Raw genomic sequence first — 23,123 nt, 5'->3', positions numbered from 1 at the left:
CGATTTTAATTCTGTGTTGCCCTAGGAAAAGGTTATATTGATTACTTGGAGAAAAGTGAATAAGAATAGATATCAGTACCTAATTACTGTTGTTTGGAATAGTAAAGTGCGACTAACAGTAGTATAGTTTGAACTGTGGAGAAATTTTATTATGTGTGTTCCGCTAATGTTAATTAAGTTAATTCATAAGTGCTCTCTCAATAATTTGATGTGTTGAAGAAATTGTCTGGTAAGAGTAGTTGTATAAGTTTTTCTATTCTAGCATTAACTGTAATATATCTCCGACGCTCAAGGACTGGAATATATTTGCTTGGAATATTGCTTACGTGGTTTATTGCCTGCTGTGAATATAAACATTGCGCTGATAGATTTGTGAAGACTGAATAAATGTGAAATTGTTATATTAACTTGAGATAAGAAGATTTGTGTTTTATTGAGACTGTGAATTGTATATGAAAGTTAGAACATTGAATTAGCATGAGTGACTCAGGAACGTGTATTAAGTTAATTGTATAGTTCAATTTTAAAAATAGAATTCTTGTATTTGTTAACCATATCATATATTAAATGTTTTATTTTGTTGATCTAAATATTGTGTTTGCCTGAATTCCTTATTATTGCACCGTTCATAAATATTCGAATCTTGCCGGAACCCCAAGTGAATATGATAGTAAATGATTTGGCCTAATAAGATGACTGCTAACTTAATTTAGAACTGATCCTACTATTTATATAGACTAATCTAAGAATAGGGTGGCGCAGTATAAATATAAATTTCCCTACTTTTGGATCGGTGATCATTTCGTAATTAGTTGTATTATTCATAAAAGTGACTTGAAACTAGATAGATTTAGAACACGACAGAGAAAGGTCGTCACGACACTACCATACCGGATTTGTTGATTCTGTTGTCAATTTCCATATTTAATTTACTGTCTTCACTAAAAATCATGCCTAAATAGCTATGATATTCTTAGTAATATTCTAATGGAAATTTACTGCAGCAAAATATTTGTTACCTGTGAATCTGTTTGGTAAGAACAAACCATATGTATTTTTTTTCCTGTTAATCTCTACTTCACAACAAACTGCCTCTAATTCACTGTCTGTATTATTCATACTACCACCATCTTCATTCAGTTTTTCTACTCTGACTGAATTTAATTCCTCCATAGTTATTAGCAATACTTCTCAATTCTTGCTATCTTGGCTGTTCTTTCTGAATACACTGCAACATTTTATTTGTACTAGGATATCTTTATTTCTTTAGCCAGGTTTTATTAATGCCAATAAATTTTAGTTTCCCTTTCATTTATCGATGATAAAAAAATCACTTTATTTCTGATATTTCTGGCATTAGTGAATGTGTATGACAATCACTCACCAGACCGGTGTGTATTTAAGCAACTCTTAAAATAAGTAAATAAACAGCCTGATTCTTCTTCTTCTTCTGCAGCTTCTCCCACTTAAGTGGGGTCACTGTTGGTAATGAGTCTCCTCCACACCTTCCTGTCTTGGGCTGTCACCACATCCAAGTTCTTCATCCTCAAGTTCTCTTCTACCAGCTCCCTCCATCTCTTCTTTGGCTGCCCATGCTTCCGCCTTCCTTGTGCATCCATCTGCATGATCCTTCTTCCCACATATTCGTCCTCCCTCATCATCACATGACCAAACATGGTCATGTGATGATGAGGGAGGACAAATACTCAACCTTTCCTCCTGTATTTTCGCTCCTAAGTTCGTAACTTTCACTGTTCCCCTGACATAGTCATTTCTCAGAAGATCCTTTCTGGTCACACCGCAATCCACCTAAGCATTCTCATCTCTGCTACTTCCATCCTGCTGATGTTCTTTTTCCTTGGGGCCACAGTTTCTATAGCATATGTCATAGCTGGCCTCACTACTGTCCTATAGATTTTGCCTTTCAGATCGATCGGCACCCTCTTATTGCATAACACTCCAGCCATCTCCCTCCAGTTCCTCCAACCCGCTTGTATCCTGCATCCCACTTCCTTCTCAGCTCCTCCATCTTCTTCCACTGTTGAACCTAAGTATCTAAAGTCTCTCACCTTCCTGATGACATTTCTTTCCAGCTCCAGATCTGTCTCCTGTCCACCGCCCACTGTGCAACACATATACTCTGTCTTACTTCTGCTCAGTCTCATACATCTCTCTTCCAGTACTTTTCTCCATCTTTCCAGTTTAGTTCCTGCTTCTTCTCTTGAATCTGCACATAGCAAGATGTCATCTGCATACAACATTGTCCAAAGCGCATCTTCTCTCACCTCCTCTGTTACCACCTCCATCACAATATTAAACAGAAAGAGACTTAATGCTGACCCTTGATGCAAGCCAACTGCTACTTGAAAACTTTCTGTCTGTCCCAGACAGGTCTGAACACTTGTCTTCCCATTTCTGTACATTTCCCGCAACAACCTGACATATTTCTCCGGCACCTTCTTCTCCCTCAGACACCTCCAAACTTCTTGCCTTGGCACTCTATCGCATGCTTTCTCCAGATCAATAAATGCCAGATGTAGCTCCCTTTGTTTCTCTCGATACTTTTCCATCATCTGCCGTAACCCAAAGATAGCATCTGTTGTTGATCTACCAGGCATGAAGCCAAATAGTTCCCATGAAGCCAAATTGATACTCTCCATCCATTCCTCGGGTATATTTTCCTGTTGGCAAACTTTCATGAACAGGTCCCACAGCAGGTCAATTCCCTCTTCCCCCAGTGCCTTCCATGCCTCCACTGGAATTCTGTCGGGGCCCACCAATTTTCCATTCCTCATCCTCTTCATGGCCTCCGTCACTTACACTCTACTGATGTTCTGCACCATCCCCTCAGAAGGCTGCCCATCTCCTCTGTGAGTCCTTGCATTTTCCTCATTCAAAAGTCCCTCAAAGTATATTTTCCATCTGTTTCTTATGTCCATATCCCTCCATAATACTCTTCCTTCAGCGTCTTTGATCTGCCTCACATGTAAGATGTTTTTTGCTGCTTTATTTCTACATTTCGCTAGTTGATAAATTTTTCTCTGTCCTTCCTTTGTTTCTAATTGATCATACAGATCTTGATATGCCATGGCCTTCGCCTGTGCCACAACTCTCTTAGCTTCTTGCTTTCTCTCTCTGTCCTCTTCCACTCTTGACTCATCCCATTTCTGCTTTGCCTTCCTCTTAGCTGTCACTGCCACTTGTACATTATTATTCTACCACCAACCCTCCTTCTGCTCTCTAATCTTTCCAGATGTCTCACCAAGCACCTCGATTGCACAGCTCAGGATTACTTTTGAATTATGTTTCCACCAATCTTGTACACTTTCCAGTCCATCTGAAATCCTCTCTAACATCCTCTCCCTAAAACGATTCTTCACAATCTCCTCTTTTAAGCGAAACCACTTAATTGTCTTCATCCCATGGCATCCAGAGGTTCTTATCTTCGATCTTATTTTAAAGTCTGTGCACAGCAGTCGGTGTAGCTGTGCTACTTGATCTGTTGGAATTACTTTACAATTTGTCACAACCTTAAGATGTTTTCTTCTAGTCAAAATGTAGTCAATTTGTGAACTGTTGTTACCACTCCTAAATGTTATCAAATGTTCTTTCCTCTTGTAGAAAAATGAGTTCGCAATTGCCAGATCAAACGCTACTGCAAAGTCCACAACCCTCTCTCCTTTCTGGTTCATCATTCCCACTCCGTGGCCACCATGCACCCTTTCACAGTCTCTATAAATAAACAGCCTGATTCATCAAGTAAATTCTTACCTTGCCTGCAATCAATGCTTTTCTTGTTGTTCCAAAACAAATTCTGGCATTCTTGGGTTCACCCTTTCCATGCATTGATTTTCTCTCTCTCTGTCATAACAATCTCAATCTTTCATTGCAGGGTATATGTCCTTGCTTTCATGCAGTCACCTTTGGCATGACTTTTTTTTTTTTTTTCCAATTGATGACTCTTTCACATAATATACCATACTTATCTCCTTTCAAGTCTTTGTTCCATCCAACAAAGTCATATGGTCCACTCGATCTACTTGCTTATGCAGTCTCAGTCAGAGCAGAATCTTTGTTCCTGGGAAAACACTTTTTTTTTTGTGTGTGTGTATTTGTCTGAGTATGAATCATCCTACATTACAATATCTTTTTTTCCCCTTTTCTGTTCTTTTGTATCCCCCCCTCTTTTGCATCTCTATCACCATTATGCACTCTACCATAGCCATTCATGGTAGAATGCATGATGCCAACATCTGCCAATGAATACTGGTTTCGGAGGTGATGGCTCATTCACTGCAGCTTGTTGAACCAAATCGTTGTGATGTGTGGACGTCTTTAGGAAAAACTTGGATGCTAAGGATTGTAGAAAAGAGAGAATATAGGGAATATTTGTGTCTCTGTGGAGGTGGTTGTTTCTAACATACCACAGGGCATTCAGAATCATTCTCAAGCACTTGTTCTGCACTCGCTGTATTTTGATAATGTTAGTATTAGAGGTGTGGCTCCAGGCCAGAGAGGCGTAGGTGATTATAGAATGAATCATCATCTGGTATAGTTGCAATTTGATTCTGTTGCTGAGCTTGCTGTTTCTATTAATTAGCAGATAGATCTGAGCTATGGCTTTAGATGCTTTTGCACACGCAGACTGGATGTGTTGGTTGAAAGATAGCCTTTTGTCGAGAATCACACCCAGATAATTTGTTTCTGTCTGCCAGAGAATTTTAGTATTGAATAGTAACACATCTCCAACAGGAAACACCTGCAGGTTGGACACCTGCAGGTGTCCAACCCTTTTATACCTGCTCTCCTAACGGCACTCTCTTTAACTTCTTTTCTCCGCCCCCTACTTGATTTTGCTTCACCGACCAATTAGGGTGGCGTTTTTCTGCCAAACATCCTTTGGTCGGTGAGCCAATACGATGTCTCAATCCGGGAATCGGTTCTGAGCGATAGTCTGTTGTTTTTCTTTTGCTAGCCTCTAACTTAATCCCCTTTCCAAAATTTCTCTATGAACTTACTTAATATTTTAATCTCTAGCCTCTCACATACCATCTCTTATGACTAATCCTTTTCTGTCTTATTTAGTTAAATTTTCTCTTTTATATTCTTTCTTTTTGTTAGTTAGTTCAACAAAAACCTTTATATTTTATATATTTTATTGGATACGAGAATATTTCTTTTTCTTTTAATTAATTCATCTATTATCTTTTATGCAGGGTTTTTAATTTATTTATTCTTCATGTTACACCATGATAGCTGAGAATTCTACATTCTTAAGATATCAGGTGTAACAGTACTATGGTGTTGTCGAAAACCAAACTGTTCTTTAGGGAGGATGTTTAGGTCATTTACTGAGGTTTGGAGTCGTGAGAGGATGACCTTCTCTGCAACCTTACCCAGATTGGAGATGAGACTGACTGGACGATAATTCTGCAGTAACTGTGGGTCTTTGCCTGGCTTATGTATAGGAATCATATCAGCCAGTTTTCAGGTGGAAGGAAAATAGTGAAGTCTTAAGATTGCATTTATTATACTGGTCAGGTGCACTATAGCTTTTCAAGGCAGCAGCTTGATCACCCTGTTTGAGATGCTGTCTAGTCCACGAGCTTCATTGTTCTTAAGTTTTTTAATAATATCATATAATTTAACAGGTGATGCGGGTGCAATATAGTCAGTGCTGGTATCTGGGAGGTTTAGTGCATGCCTGACCTGTCTGTGGATTTTCTACAGATGATTGAAATCTAGGTTGTTATAAGAAGGCTAGCACTGATCCTCAAGATTTTTTAGTATGGCTTCTGCTTTATCTGCATCTGTGTGGACTAGGCCCTGGTTTGAGATTATAGGGGGGGGATCTGCTTTTATTTCAGTAGTCCCCAGATAGAGTGATCAATAGGTGAGATAGAGGCTAATTTTTATCCCAAATTTGGTTTCTGTGTGTTTTAAGTGCATCTCTTACTGCTCCATTCATTCTGTTAAGTCTTGTCCTGAGGCATGTGAGTGTTATGAAATCTCTTCCTAGCTCTGCTCTTCTCTCTGATCAGGTCCATAATGTCCTCAGGCAAATTATCAGGCTTGGGAACAGGTTTCTGAAAGGTTGCAACTATTATAGCAGACTTATTCTGTTGGGTGAGGCTAGTCACTGCAGATACCAAAGTTGAATTAATGCAGAAGTCATATTTCCATATACAAGTAGCTAAAGGGTGTCACACCTTATTACTAAAATACTCTGAATTAGAGATAGATGTTGAAAGTTTTGCCACTTAGTTATACTATAAATTAAAGATGCAAGGAAATAATATTCTTGGTTTAACAAGTTGCCCAGTAGTGAAGTCATTTCATGCACAGACTTTGCTTGCTTACACATCGATAAAAGATTAAACCAAGAATATAATTTCTTTGCATCTTTAATTTATAGTACAGTGGTGCCTCGCAATTCGACACTAATCTGTCACCAAACTAATGTCGAATTGCGAGACAATATTTCCCATATAGGTCTATGGAAAATAGATTAATTTGTTGTCGGACCCCCATCCCACCTCCCACCCCCCAATGGGGGAGTGGGAGAGAAATGCACCATATTATTTACTTTACGTATTTTACTATTGTATAATACACTAAATTATACACTATTGTATACACAATACATACAATCTGTTGAGCCTTAGATGTTGAAAGGGAGTCTTCATCCTGTTCTATTTCTTCTCGTCTCCTCTTTGCTTGAACAGGATGAAGACTTGATGAGGATCAGTTCCTCATCAAGGGTGGACTGTCTCTCCCTCTTTTTCAAGATGGTTTTAAAGTGATGCATGATGGTGTTGTTGAACAAGTCTGTCATTCTACTCGCATCATCAGTGTTGGGGTGCCATTCCAAACAAAAAGACTGCACCTTCTCCCAATGGAATAAAACTTATTTAATGGCAGTTGTTGGCATCGGCCCTTTTCCCCTGCCATCCTCTTCTTCAGGTGAAATTCCTTTCTCTCTCCTTTTTGCTGTTCGCTGAGTGCTCTGAGTTCTTCCACGGTCAGTTCATCATCATGATCCTCCACAAGCTCTTCTATGTCAAGATTCTCTGCCGTCGAAATGATCTCTCGCATGGCTGCAGTGCTTCTGATTCTCCAGCTGCTTGGTCTGCACTGTTGTTATCCTGAGAAAAATTAGGAACGAGTTTCTTCCATGATGCATGAAGGGTTCTCTGTGTCCAGAGACGAAATATTGGAAGTATTAAAATTAGTTTTAATCCTTTCTCAGTGTTGTTAATATTCCATTAAACCTCTAACATGAATGGGTTCTCTGTGTTACTCGATCCCAGATAGCTTTAATAAAGGAATTGGCATGAAGAATGCTGAACTTGGTCTTCCAGAAGTCCTTCAATGTCTTGTCAGAAGAGTGAGTCACGTCTAAAAAGCTGTGAGAACAAAGCCTTGGTGTAGTTTTTTAAAACACGCAATCACTTCTTCATCTATGGGTTGGATCAGTGACGTGTTTAGAGGCAAGAACTGGACTTTGATGAAGTCAAAGTCAATTTCAAGAATGTCCTCTTAAGTCTTGAGGGTGGGCACTAGCATTGTCAAGGATCAGCAGTGCTTTCAAAGGCTAATTTTTGTCAGTGAGGAACTTCTTCATGCTCGGGGCAAACGCCTCAAAAATCCAATCTTTGAAAACTTGCTGGTCTACCCAGGCTTTAGCATTGGATTTCCACATCACTGGCAGTTTGGACTTATGATTTTCTTCCCAAAGCACCAAGGATTTTCTGAGTGGTAGACCAGAGGTGGCTTTAGTTTAAAGTCTCTACGTGTATTTGCTGCCAATAACAAGGTAAGCCTATCTTTTATAGGCTTATGTCTTGGGAGCTTCACCTCTTGCGTGATGCAAGTTCGATTTGGCAAGCGCTTCCAAAATAACCCAGTTTCATCCCCTTTAAAAATTTTCTGTAGCAGGTAGCCTTCCTTCCTGATTAAATCTTCAAATTTTTTCACAAACTTTTCTGCAGCCTCTTTATCTGTACTAGCAGCTTCTCCCTGTCTGAGAACACTATGGATGGCCTGTTCTACCTTGGAATCTATGAAACCAGCCTCGACTTGCTTTGAATTCCCCAATTTGATCTGAGTTACATCCTGGAGTTCGGCAATTTTTCAAAAATTAACCTAGCCTTCTCACAGATCATTGCCTAAGTTAGTGGATCTCCCTTCATCTGTCTTTCTTTAATCCAAATGATAAGCAGCTTTTCCATCCCATCACTGATTGAAGATATCTATTCTTGTCAGAAATCTTCATTGCACCAGCAGACACCCTAGCACCCATAATCTTCTTTCTCTGTTGCCACAGTTGACCTAGTAATGCCATACTCTTGAGCTACATCTATTTGTTCTACCTTTCTGCACTTTATCTACAATTTCTTTCTTCTTCTCTATGCTCAACCAAGTGTGCTTCTTTCCTGAATTATTCCTCTGTTCACTTCTCTTTGAACCTATTCTTAAATTTCACTCAAAAAAAAAAAAAAAAAACTGCAGATGCACAAAACTTTTACTTTCTGAAAAATGCAGAATTGAAAATTAGCACAAAAAACACAAGCAAACACCAATGCAGTCCAACAAGAAATGACAACACACACAATTCCATGCACGTGCATGTGCTGGCCCACGAAATTCAACTGTCGAATTGCAAGGCACCACTGTATAACCAAGTGGTAAAACTTTCAACAATGATGAAATTCTCAGAAATTTTTTCACAAACACATTTTGTCCATACAAGGAAATGATTTGTATGGACAAAAAGCATGCATTTAAGTAGCACCAGCAGCAGATTTGTACTGTTAGTGATACATGCTAATGCAGTGATCCCACAAACAAACAGCAAAGTAATTAACATCACGACCACAGACATTAAATAAAACTCCTCCTGCTAAATCAGTCATTAAAAGTGTAGTACAGTGCACATTGTTTAACCAATAATAAGAGAGTAGTTAGGAAACGAAGTTCACAAGCTGCTTATAGGGCAAGAATCATAGGAGATATGGAAGTTAAAATAAAAATGTGATGAGACAAAACTAACTCTTAGAAAATACCACATTACGTACAACAAGCAGTTCTACTAAAAGAGAAAAGCACATTTCTAAAACATGTAGTTAAACACATTCTTTTAATGTAATTTTATGATTCTAAAAACAGACAATTCTCAGTAGTTTTCATTTGATATATATGTGTGTGTGTGTACACGTGCCCATGTAAACCAACAATACAGCAAAATAACATATTAAAATATTAAATGCTCACTGAAATGGACAGAAGTTCTCCCTCTTACTATTTTTATGAAAGTATGGTGAAGTGGTGTTAAAAAAAAGTAATAAAAACAGAGACAAAGTGATCTATTGGTAATGCAATAAAATGTCATCTGAAAAAAAAAAAAGGTATGAATATCCAACAGATAATAGTACAACCACTGGCCTGGTTGGCTGAGTGGTTAGTGTATCGGCTCTCCAGCCAAGAGGCTGCAGTTTGAATCTCGCAGGCATGGATGTTTGTGATTGTCCACTCTCCCAATATGGACTGGGTCACCATGGGAGTAGTAGATCCAAAACCTCCTGCAACGGGAGAGGCCTTCACCCTGCAGTGGGTAGAAATATAGGCTGTTCATCAATAGTACAACTAAGCAAATGAACTGATATATTTTTAAATTCTTTCTTCTCATGTATTCAAGAATATATTCATTGCACCTGAATGATTTTTGGGAACTATTTATGGTAAATAAAAGGGGGAAAAAATGGAAATAATGCTTTGTGAGTGAAAGAAATATATTTAGAAAGAAAATGAGGAAAAACAAAGATTGAAACATTCCAGAAAAATTGTGAAATTAAATTTTGATACAAAAATAATTTCAAAAATTCTATCAATATTAATGATGCTGTGAATCTTTGGTTACTTGAAAGCATTTTACTTCTCTTGTATATTTTCTTGGGGTACTGCTTGCACTGTCAATTTTTTTTATGTCATGTAAAAAAATGGCTTACATCATATCAAAATATTAAAAAGAAATAGGCAATATACACAAGTGCACACACACACACACACACACACACACACACACACACACACACACACACACACACACAAATTCATTTTTTGGCATGCTAACAAAACATATTACTGGAACAACAAAAGGCATAAAGACATTTTCAATGGATAGAGCATACAATGCATACAGAAATGGGTAGATAAGTATTCTCTACTCTGCAGGGAACAGCATGGGTTTACTAAAGGAAGGTCATGTTTTAGCAATTTGCTCTTATTTTATAACAATGTTACAGCCAAGTTGGATAAAGGGAATGGATACACTATGATAATATTGGATTTTTCTAAGACATTTGATAGGATACCACACAATAGGCTGTTGTGTGGAGAATATGGGATTGGAACATAATCTATTGACTTGGATCAGGGGATGATTGACAGACATATCAAAAAGTGATATACAGTGGGTTTGAATCTGCCAGATTTAAGGTAGCCAGTGGTGTGCCTCAAGGTTCAGTCCTTGGGCCATTATTGTTCAATCTATACATTAAAGACATCAAGCAGGATCTATCATCAGATTTGCAATTGTTTGCTGATGATGTGAAGACAGGCAGGGTAATCAGGGATGCTACTGACATTCAGCAATTACAAAATGATTTGAATAGACTGGAAATCTGGGCAAACGAAAATGGCTATCAGTTTATTGTTAGTAAGTGTAAAATTATGCACTTTGGCATGATTAGAGATCCAGCGGCATATTATATTAGCAGGTTTATGCTACAAGAAACTGAAGAGGCAAGGGATCTTGGTGTATTGGTGGATAAGAATTTAAAGTTCAAAGGTCACACAGAAAAGTTGCAAATACAACTCAGAGGATAATTGCTATGTTGAGGCGAACCTTGACATGTAAGGATAAGGAAGTAATTTTGCCTCTTTATAAGGCTTTGATAAGACCACACTTGGATTACTGTGTCCAGATTTGGTCTCCCAGGTTCCAAGGGGATAAAGAAGCTGTGGAAAGGGTGCAAAGAAGAGTTACAAAGATTATATCCAGATTATTAGATTTAGATTATGAGGACAGATTGCGAGTATGTGTATTACAGATTCTGGTTAACAGGAGAAAGAGGGGTGATATGATAGAGGTCTATAAACTTTTGAATGGTGTTATAGCATTTCAAATGACGAAATTTTTTGTTACATGGAAGGTGGGGAGAGAGAACACAGGGGCATCCATGAAAGTTAAGGTTGTTCTCAGTCAAGAAAGGGTTCAGAGCTAGGTTTTTCTCCCAGAGAGCAGTGAGTGAGTGGATTAATTTGCCCTTACAGGTAGTGAGTGCATCTAGTAAAAATGAATTTAAGGGAAGGTATGATAGTCGGGTTGGATAATTTACAGTCTCCCTCGATGAGTCCTTGACTCCCTGGAGGTCTCATATAATAATAATAATGGTGGTTTTTCAAAGGCTTTTTAGGATAGCCTCAATTGATACATAAAGTAAACGAAACATGGCAATTTACTTTTCAAAGCAAAAATTTATCATATGAAAAAAATAATAATATTACATTTAACATTAAAAGCATAAATGAAATAAAAAATATTTTGCATTGATCAGAAATCATGCTTTTAAACTTACTTCTAAATATAGTTTAATTAGAACACCTCTAACAAAGAAGTGGAAATTAAAAAACAAATCCTGTTTAAAAAAAAAAGTGAAGATGTGCAATTATCAATTTGCCCTTTAACAGGTCACATACCCAAAACAAAGAATCAGATCGATTCTTTCATCACAAGAGATTTAGTGCCTCTTGTGATGAAAGACAGAACTAAATGACTAAATTTTTTAATTTGGTTATACAAGGTAAGCAAGTTCACATTGAGGTTGAGATAATACAGAATTTACCATACCAGCACATGAAAATACATACTCAGTTATGGTCACATTTAATTAAACCACTCAAACTAAATTAAACTAATACTCTAGCAAAACAGAAACCATAATATTAATAAAAATTTATTGAATAAAGTGACTTGTATACAAGTAAAGTAAAGAAAGTACAAGCACTCTCATAGAAATGTGTTCAGCTACAGAATATCTGTTTTCCTACAGTCATTCATCACACACTATTGTATGCATGCTTTAACTAATTCTGTATTGTTATTTCATATTTTTATAAGCATATATTGGCCCACCTGTGGGTTTTGATTTTCACGAGCGAGAAAATAAAATAACAATTTGAATCGAATACATATCAGATATTTTAATTCTATCACTAATTGATAATCTCGATGTTGATAATTTTATTTGGTGTTTTCACATCACTATATACCCATGTGTTTTTCAAATATTAGATGTGTCAAAGAAGCGTTTTGACACTGTTTTGTTCCAACGCGCATACTCCAGGTGCTCACAAGGAATGGGAGCATGCGATTAGTGCGCAATTAGTGTTGTTCATTTGTTCAGCTTTCGAGGATGTGTCGCTGCTGCTCACCAAATTACTAGAGACAATTGTGATGCAGCCCTCAAATAAATTTTTTTCTTATGTGGCCCTTGGATTACCTAGGGTTGGATAGCCCTGAGTTAGAGGAAGGTATTTTCTTTAAAATTAAGCTTTCTAACTGACAGTCTGCTTCCTTTGATAAATATTTCTATGCACTAACTCTGTTATAATGGTCTATGCAGTGTAAATTTGTCGCTGCGGTGTCAAATTAGTAGATAATATAAACTATATTTACCGAATAGATAAAAAATACAACGAAAAAAGATACTGGAAATGTGAAAGAAAGAGTGCAAAAAAAGTGTACAATGTTTGGTGAGCATCGTTAGCCTTGAAACCTAAACCTAAAGTTTTCAAGCAATGGCAAACTTAAAATCATCAGCTACTAGATCACAAATCTCTGCTCAATTTTAATTGCCGATATTTCATCAAATTTAGATAACAACATTTCATCTCTGATGCTGTCTTTAGCAAATCTGAGTCACAATATTAGAGGCTGGAGGCAAAAGAAATGCCAAGCATCCCATATCTCAACTGGAAGAAGTAAATATATAATTCCAGATGAGTATAAATTTCTAGAAAATGGTGATCAGTTTTTATTATACGATAGGTGGTGAAGATGAATGAAGAAAGAATTTTAGTGTTTGGTACACCAGCTGGATTAGATGACGTTGAAAATAATAAGGATTGGGCATGCGATGGTACTTTTAAATGCAGCCCAAATATATATATTATCAGTAATTCATGCTACATATATAGGAAGTATTAACATCCCAAGTCTTTTTGCTTTGCTTCCTGGCAAATCAGAATTAACTTACAGCAGATTATTCAGGGTCTTAAAGGTCTTAAGTTCATCTTTAGATCCCAAAACATTAATGGTTGACTTTGAGAAAGCAACTATCAACGCTGTTTCTAACATATTTACATCAACAATTGTAACGGGTTGTTTATTTCATATGGCAAAAAATATTTATCACAAAATTGTTGACATTGGTTTAAAGTTATGATATCAAACAGATGCTGAATTCAACATGAAAATTAAATGCTTCACAATGTTATGTTATTGATGGATTTGTTGAATTGACTGATGATGATGATGATTTGCCCCAAAGAATTTATATCTTACTTTGAAACCCACTATATAGGAGGAGAATTGAGCTGCGACTTGCAAAGGCAAAGAATGGAACTGACATTCCCTATAGAATTGTGGAACGTTGTTGAAAGAACTTATAAAGATAAGCCAAGAACAAACAACAGTACAGAAGGATTCCACAATGCAATGCAAAGCTCCATTACCAACATGCATCCAAGTATCTGGAAACACACAGCTAACTTGATGAGGGAAGAGAGTTTAGTGAAGAAGAAAAAGTGTGATGCAGCATAGCAGAAATGAAGAAAAAAGTATAATGATGTTAATACAAGACTTCAGTGACAAGTGTTTCGATACAATTCAAGCAAAAAAGTTAATTATTCATGCAACATCTCTTTTAAGTTGCACAATTTTTAAATGCCTTCATTATGTTAGGTATCACTGACATTCACCTTAATAAAGTTTGCCTTTTTAATGATTTTATAATACCCTTTATCATCCATTGATTATTTAAAAAAATTATGGCAAAATGTCTTACGGCGAAAACGTTTACGACGAATTTTCTTACAGTGAAAACGTTTACGACGAATTTTCCTAGAATCAGCTGTAAATGTGTCAATGTTAATTAATATATGCAATTCCACAAATTTCTGAAAAAGTTTAGAATGGTAGAATAAATGCTGATATTTGTTCATCAAGTAACAGCAGATGAACACTATAAAATGAGGTAGTTCTCATGGCAACAATCAATTTTCTTCTTCCTTTTTCATATTAGGCCTATTGGGCCTGTTACAGAGCTGTTCTAAGCCCTCACGATGCCGTACCCCTCCTGAGGATAAGGTGGCTAGTCCTATGTCTCATGGTGTGTCCTATGTCTGTAGACACGTGTATTCATGGGGGGGAGGCAGTTTGCCTGCTTGAGGGAGGAAAAACCCTGAAGTCTGTGCCTGAGACCGACTAACTTGTCTATGTCTGAGAAAGATCCTAAGCTCCTCACATCAATGATGGGAATCGAACTCAGGACACTCCTTTCCCAGGTATATGGTTGCGAAGTGCATAGCCCCTCAACTAACTGTGCAGACAACAATAAATTTTACAAACACTAATCAAAAAAATTTATTTTACTTGGTCACCAAATTTAGATAATCAATATAGGTATTCAATGTACTCAACAAAATTAACAAAACAAAATTTTTCTCATGAATATTTTATTTTTAACAATGTCTCCAAAGGTAAATATTTAATATAATAGGCATTTTGGTATGAAAATTCTAAGTTACCAATAGAAATTGATCAAAATGTACGCACGCACACAATCCAAATAATTACTTATGCCTATAAAAAAAACATCACTTCATTCCCTTTTTTTGGCTTACTTAGAGGGTTAGCCACATCTCCAGAACCTTCAGGATGGCAAAGTCATCATTGTTTAGATGATTCTTTAAGATGGCAGTTGGATGATTTGAAGCAGGCAAAGGTGGCACATTGGCTTAATGTGTCATGAAGTGTCATCTTGACACTATGGATATAGTTTCAAGATAGGTCATTACAAGAAAAGCTGGACAAGGCAGTCCTAGGACTACAACAACCAAAACAGACTGATGTCTGACATGACACTGGGGTTCCATTTTGCTATAACAGCAAAATGGAACCCCAGTGTCCTCACCAACTGCTTCCAGAGGTTGCTGTAGCCAAGGTGAAAAATTTCCAACCAGACTGTGTCAAGAAGACTCAACATGTGAATGTGTAGGCATGCATTTGGTTGGTCTAGATTTTCTTTTCATGCATGAAAAGAAAAATTTGAAACTGAACATATCCAGAAGCTGCTGTGGCTAGCATCATCACCAGACTTAAATCCAATTAGACTTGAGTGGGATACCGGTTTGCATCATACCGCATGTTGAAAGCCACCGCCTCGGTTACTTGGTGAGCTAAAGTCTGCTCTGGTGGAAGAATGGGATTTGATACCACAGAATATTATAGACATCTTTAAACTGAGCATGGCCCACAGGCCTGTTTAGCTATTAAAGGAGATCATATGCTATACTGATGTTAAGTTACCATCAGTATAGCATCAGTATACTGATGGTAACTTAACATCAGTATAGCATACTGATGTTAAGTTACCATATTTTTGAGCATATTGTTGACCTCTGTAATGTGAACATTTTGGTAATTCTTATGAACGCCTTGTAATATCCCTTATACCTGTTCAACATTTCTCACTGTCTCTTCATTTCACTGTTATTCCACTGTATGCCACCATCAAAAATTTTGTCCTGCTTCAGCAAACTGCACAAGTTATGCCACATTTTCTAAGTGTTTTGTTAATTCTGTCAAGCAGTGTAATTCCAAAGAAAATGTGAAATAGTTTTGTCTGTCCCCTCCATTTTCCCAAGATGTATATTTTTTCTGGGGTGCTTAAGGGTCAAAGCTGTATAACTGAGAGGAGACCTCCACATAGCCTTTAAAGGAATGTGGAGAACCGACCAGGGCTTCTGACCTAATGTCCAATCCTCACCTTCTCGTGGTGCACCCTGTTGGGTATCTACTTTGATACTGAACGAACGAGGATGGGCTGGCAATTTGGGATTTAGCCGACCAAATTGTATTCTTATTGGTTAAACCAAAATAAAAAAATGATGGTACAACATGACAAAATTTCATGCCGGCTGGGGCATCGCCCGGTTAAACAAGGCCCCCCCCCGTTGTTTGCCAGGGAACCAGGGCGAACAGCGAAAAGTCAGCTACTGGAACAAATCTGAAAACACACCCCCAACTCAACATCACCAGAGCTAAAGATCGGTACTATCAACATAAGAAGTCTGAATGGGAAAGAAATGGAGCTAGCAGAGGAATTAGATAAGTACCAGATTGACATAATAGGGGTGACTGAAACAAAAAAGACAAAAACTGGTGAGATCTCTCCTTGCAATAAATACAAAATGTTATATTCAGGCAATGACAATCAAGGAAAAGAAGGAGTAGCCATAGTATTCAACACAAAATACGAGGCTAATCTTCTTGAATGGCAGTCAGTCTCAAGTAGAGTAATGTGGGCAAATATGAGAATGGGGAACTGGACAATGAGACTTATTTGTGCCTATGGTCCCACAGAAGATTCTACTAAGGTAGAAGTGGAGGAATTTTTTGAGGCTTTAGAAAAAGCAACTGACACAATGAAAAATGAAAAGTTGGTCCTTGTTGGGGATCTAAATAGCAGAGTAGGAAATGATTGTGAGACATACAGAAATATTTTGGGAAAATTTGGAGAAAAGAGCAAAGCTAATAATAATGGCAAATATCTGTTGGATTTCTGCTCAGGACATGGACTGGCTATTACTAACCCCATGTTCCAACATAAAAATGTGCACAAATTTACGTGGAGAGAAGCGGCTAGGAATAAGAAAAGTCTCATTGACTATGTTATTGTTGATAGTGATGTTTTCTCCCTGGTGCAGGACACCAGAGTGTACAGAGGATTTGAAATTGGAAGCGATCACTATTTAGTCTTGAGCAGGATAAAATTGAATTTCATATTGAAAAGAATAACATGTAAGAAAGTTTTAAAGCGAATAAAAGTTGAGCAGCTCTCAGATGTGAACTGCAGATTAAAATACAGAAAGATTATTGAAAAGAAAATGAAAGAGTTTGAGAACAGGAATCAAACCTTGGAGATTCAGTGGCAAACTCTGAAGAAAACATTTATTGATTCTGCCAGAGAGGCATGTGGTGAGGTTGTGTCAAGGATAAAAAAATCAGAACTCCCTGGTGGACACAGGAAGTTAAAGAGGCCGTGAAGGAAAAGAAGAAAGTATATCAAAAGTTCCTGGCAAATAAGTCAGCTTTTACTCTTACAGAATACAGAGACAAATGTAAGAAAGCTAAACAGTGTGTAAAACTAGCTAAACAAAAGTCATGGGAGGACTTTGTCAAGAATATAGAAAATAAATATCAAGAAGGTGGCAAAATATTCTGGAGGTTGTTGAAGAAGCTTAGGAATGGAGGAAAGAGTGCTGTAAAAGGAGTTAGAGATTATAAAGGTGACATGAAAACAGGAGAAAAAGATATCCTTGAAGTATGGAGTAATTACTTTGAAAAACTGCTAAATGAAACAAGCAGTGATGACAGCACAATGATAAAAAACACTGACCAGGCATGCAGTCAGGAATACATATCCATACTTGAAGTAGAAAAAGCCATCAAAGGCTTGAAATGTGGAAAGGCAGCAGGAGTAGATGATATTCGACCAGAAATGCTGAAGTATGGTGGTATAAAAGTCTTACAGTGGCTGCACTGCATAGTTCAGAAAGCCTGGAAAGAGGGACGAATTCCCGATGATTGGAGTAGAGCTCTCATAGTACCCATATATAAAAAGGGAAATAAAACTGAATGTGAGAATTACAGAGGTATTTCCCTACTGAGTTTTCCTGGCAAGATCTATGCAAGTATACTTGAGAAACGGTTGAGAAGAATTGTGGAAGAAAAGCTTGGTGAAGAACAAGCTGGATTCAGGCCAAATAGAGGCTGTCAGGATCAGATCTTCACTTTACGACAAATAGTCGAGAAAGCATGGTAATATAACAAAGATCTGTATTTAAGTTTTGTTGATTTGGAAAAGGCATATGACAAGGTGCCAAGAGAGAAGCTATTCAATACGCTGCAGTTATATGGTGTCAATGGGGCATTATATCAAGCAATACTTAGTCTTTATTTGAGTTGCAAGTCAGCAGTTAGAATTGAAGGAAGTACAGGAAGATGGTTTAATATTAAATCTGGTGTGAGACAAGGATGTACATTATCCCCTCTGTTATTCATTATCTATACGGATCACATTTCATATGAAGGAAAGTGGTATTAAACCTGATATCAAAATTGGAGATGTTAATGTCAGCTCTTTGCTTTATGCGGATGATGTTATACTTCTAAATAAATCCGCTAAAAGTCTGCAAGATTCTCTGACTAAATTGAATAGCTATTGTAATAGATATGGTATGAAGGTCAGCAATAAAAAGACAAAGACAATGAAAATAGGCAGAATCATTGAAAATGTCAACTGTGTTGTGAATGGAGAACCTGTGGAACAAGTAAAACATTTCAGTTACTTAGGCACGATTTTTACTGAAGATGGTAAATTAAATATAGAAATAGACAACAGAATCAGCAAAGCTGGTATGGTGGGAAGTCAATTGAATAAATTCATATGGAATAAGAGAGAAATTAGTCGGAACACTAAATTAGCTGTATACAAGACAGTGTTCAAACCAGTTTTAACTTATGGATCTGAGAGCTGGGTCAGAAGTAAAACACTTGACCAAAGACTAGAGACCGCAGATATGAGAGTCCTTAGAAAGATTAGATGCGTGAACAGATGGCATCAATGGCAACATCATATTAAAAATGAGGATATTAGGAAAGAACTTGACATTGTCAGCATCCAGGAATGCATTAGCAGAGCTAATCTCAGGTGGTATGGTCACTTAAATAGAATGGGAGAGGAAAGATTAGCAAAACAAGTGTTCTCCGCCAGGTTGGCAGGAAAACGACCCAGAAGAAGACCAAGATATAGGTGGATTGATACGGTACAAAGTGCGTTAGACGATAGAAATATAAGATCTGATAATGTTGGAGTCTTGACAAGTAACAGACTGATTTGGAGGAAAATTGTAGATAGGAAGTTAGTAATGATGTAAATTTTTCATGTAGTACTGTCATATCCTGTACACCCCTTGAGGGTACATGGCAGGAATTTGATGATGATGATGATGTATATTTTTTCTTTATTATTTTAGCTTTATGAATTGCACACTGTATTGCAATTATCTTTATAAAGATAAAGAGATTACAATAACATTAAAAAAATAACTAAAATGATAGTTTTGGGAATGAAGTATCATTTTAGTTATTTTTTATGTGGGGATTGTAAATTTTACAATCCCCACAGAAAGTACCTCCATGATTGCAAAGGGATTCCTATTCCTCACAAACTTAGGTGTGGTTCGTGGCATGGGTAAATGATTTGTCAGTTTATTTCAAACTGGGTAAAAAAAAATAAAAAAAATTAATGCTCCCAAAAGTAAATCTTTATGTCTCATATACATTAAATGTGATATCCTAAAATTTTACACACATTTCTATTTAGTGGTCACCTATCTTTATGTAGGCTGTGTAGAAGGAATTCATGCAAGGTTTTGGATGTGTGGAATGAGTCTGAAAGAAGATGAGATTTGTATAAGAGGGATGGCCTACACTTGAATAAGTTTGGTATCAGGAGTGTTAACATGCTCATTGCCAATCTGAAAATTGGAATTTCATGTGGTGGCCAAATTTTTTTAATTTTTTTATTTAGTTTTTATTGTGCTCAAAATAAGTTAAATATATTATTTATATGCTTTTATTATTATGTACATAGGATTTATGTACTCTAAATATCTATTACGCGATATCGCATGATATGTAATTCGGTCAAATAAGTTATATATTTTACAAATATATAATAATTATAACTTTAATTATCAGTCTTTTATAATCACATAGAATTTTTAAAAATAACATACAAATAGAAAAAAATAATTATCAAAAATCAACATTTATAGGGAACTTACTAAAAATAACAAAACAAAAACAATACTCAAAATAAATAAAAACCAAACTTCAAGCACGCTAAATCAACGAATAACTAAACAAAATCATCGCGTTGTCGCCTTGTCCAAACGCCGCCACTGTGCGCACTGGCTAACATAAACAACAGACAATGGCTGGCGGCCATCCCCACTCCACGAAAGTCGATCCCTTCCCTAGTGGCCAATATAAATATTATGTGCGTTTTGCTATGGCCACTATACTATTCCACTTAGAAACTTGATAGCGACGGCCACGCGATAACGTGTGATCGGCTGCCTGGTGAGAACTCGCACCAGGCGATATCGCGTGTTTGGCAATGAACGTGTTAAAGAACTAATAATTGGTATATGGGATCTAACACAGAGAGTTAGGGAAACTAAATTATGATGATAGGAATATTGAAAATCTGTGTGTAATAGTGACAATGTTATGTAACTGTGTTAATAATAGGAATGGACATTTTCATGGAAATGATTATGAGAAGAGAATGATTTTGTGTTCATCTGGTTCAGACCCATTAAATATGTGAAAGTCTGCATAAATAAGAACTAGATAAAAAGAGAGATCTGTAAGTTGTCCAACTGTGTCACACAGACTACAAACAAGAGTATAGAAAAAAAAAACTATGCAGGTAGCTAATTATGTATGTACATGAATGTTAGGAGTATCAGAAACAAAGAGCTAGAGTTTTGTGGCCTTGGTTAATCTGTAGGCATAAGTGATACCTGGCTATCAGAAGCAGACATACTAACTGGTAACGAGTGTAAAGTTACAGTATTTTTAGGAAGGATAGACAGGATAGGACAGGAGGAGATATGCTACTGATGATATTAATGAACTTGAATCAAGTTAGTGTTAAGACCTATGACTGTAATACTAGTTTTTCGTCAGGCAGTGGGTTTGAAGCATCTGATGTGATGTGGAGGCTAACAAGATCAAATATATAGTGAGGTATTACCAGGGCTGTTCCATGGGTTTGCGCAGCCTGGGTGCAAAATTTTTGTGTCACCCCCTTCCACAAACAGTTCAGTGTATTATTTATTCCCTATTTTTTATGAACATGTTCAATTATACCACCCCTAAATTGTGCTGCCCAGGTTCATTGCACCCTGGTATGGAACAGGCCTGGGTATTACAGATCAGTTGCTAGTGATGAAGAAATGCATCACCAAATAAATACGATATGGACAAAAAAAAGTAATCATAACGGGGACTTTAATTATCTGAACACTGATTGGGTAGTTTGTGAAACTGCATGAGAAGTGAATTTATTGAGCTGTTGTGAGACTTCCTCAATCAGCATGCAACAGAAGGAACTCGAGGTAAAAGAGTGTTAGATCTGATTATAGTGTCAAGAGATGGAGTTTCAGTTAAAGACGTAACTATTATGCCTTCGGTTGGTGACAGTGATCATGTAGTACTTACTTGGGAAGTGGCTAAGTTTATGAATGTTCCATTCAGAAAAGGTTACATGCTGAACTACAAAGCAGAAAATTATGACCACCCGAGGAGTATGCCAAGTTATGTGCCATTGTATCTATTACTGTATAAGAAGGATATCGACAGTGCATGGTGTTTAAAAAAATAGAATATAGAATAGAAAAATAAAATTTAAAAAACACAGAAAGTGTTTAAAAAATACTTAAATAATACAAGATTAGAATGAGTACACAGAGTTCAAAGAATAAAGTAAGAGTGAAATGGATGTGTATTTCTAATTAAGCAAGAGGTTTGTAAGAAAAAAGATGATGTTGTATGTGCAAGTAGTGTGAATGAATTCAAGAACAAGTATGGCAGCTGATGTGTGTATTATGTGGCCTCCCTAGATGAGTCCTTGGAGGTCTCCTTCAATAATAATAATTATTATATTTAAGTACATTAACTAACCCTTTCTGGAATCCAAGCTTTTTCTAATGATTTAAGATTTGCAATATTCTTAGCAATGGCAATCACAAATGCTATCATTTTCCTGATCTGGTGAAGCATGAAGCTGTTGCCCTTGATCCTAACGATGACAAACTCCATTCCTTCTTTATAAAATGGTTCACCACACTAAAAAATAAATATTAAATACTGAATTACTGAACTTAGTACAAATATACTACTGTTATTGTTTTTAGGATGCAATTTGTACAAAAAACTGCAACCAACAAAAAAAATATATTATTTAACCACTATTTCAATGAATATTTTCAAAGGATGAATGGATATCAATATCTTTTAATTATTTTGTAACACATAAGAAGTTACAGCCACTTCAAATCTTCAACTGTTACCAAAGTTGGAGCAAATGGAATGGATGTGAAGCCAGTAGAATGGATAGGGGAGAAGTGGCTGACAGACAGACACCAAAGTAATATTCAGAGAGACAAGTGGAATCTAGGAGAATGAGGATGGATAGTGGAGCACCTCAGGGTCCAGTACTAAAACCATTACTTGGTGATTTGTATATCAATGATATAGAGAAAGAGTTAAAGGGGATAATATATATAGTTGTTTGCTGATGATGCAAAACTGGGAAGAGCAATAGTTGATAAAGTGATCTAGATATGCTGCAGGAATGTTTACATAAATTGGCACTGTGGGCAAAGAATGATTGTCAATTTAATGTTACAAAATGTAAGGGTTGAAAAGGTTGCATATGGTGTATCATAATGATGATACCCAATTGCAGGAAATTGATGAGGCGAGGCATTTTGAGAAAATGTTGGACAGAAAGTTGAAGTTCAGAGGGCATATTGCAAAAGTTGTTAAAAGAGCTTAAAGGATTACTTGGATGTTGAAAAACATGCTAACAAGTAAATACAGGGAAGTTATTATCCCTCCAGGGCTATGATTTAGCCACATGTTGACCACTGTGCACAGATTTCATCACCTGGGTTTCTTAGTGACTAGGAGTGGTAGAAAA

At 36.8% G+C, this 23,123-nt stretch overlaps 1 protein-coding gene across 3 annotated transcripts in view; it reads right to left on the bottom strand.

Moving 5' to 3' along the window:
- LOC150110558 (pseudouridylate synthase 1 homolog) overlaps positions 1-23,123 on the bottom strand; it is a 173,493-nt gene that overhangs the window by 43,747 nt on the left and 106,623 nt on the right. For all 3 annotated transcript variants that reach the window (XM_090394778.1, XM_090394787.1, XM_090394768.1), the window contains exon 8: positions 22,103-22,267. In XM_090394778.1, coding sequence (XP_090250904.1) covers positions 22,103-22,267 — 165 coding nt within the window. The remainder of the gene's footprint in view (positions 1-22,102; positions 22,268-23,123) is intronic.

This window comes from Typopeltis vanoorti, chromosome 1 (genome assembly GCF_054136105.1).
Source record: "Typopeltis vanoorti isolate ZY-2024b chromosome 1, IOZ_Tvanoo_1.0, whole genome shotgun sequence".
Taxonomy (NCBI): domain Eukaryota; kingdom Metazoa; phylum Arthropoda; class Arachnida; order Uropygi; family Thelyphonidae; genus Typopeltis; species Typopeltis vanoorti.
This window is presented reverse-complemented; position numbering and strand designations above follow the sequence as displayed.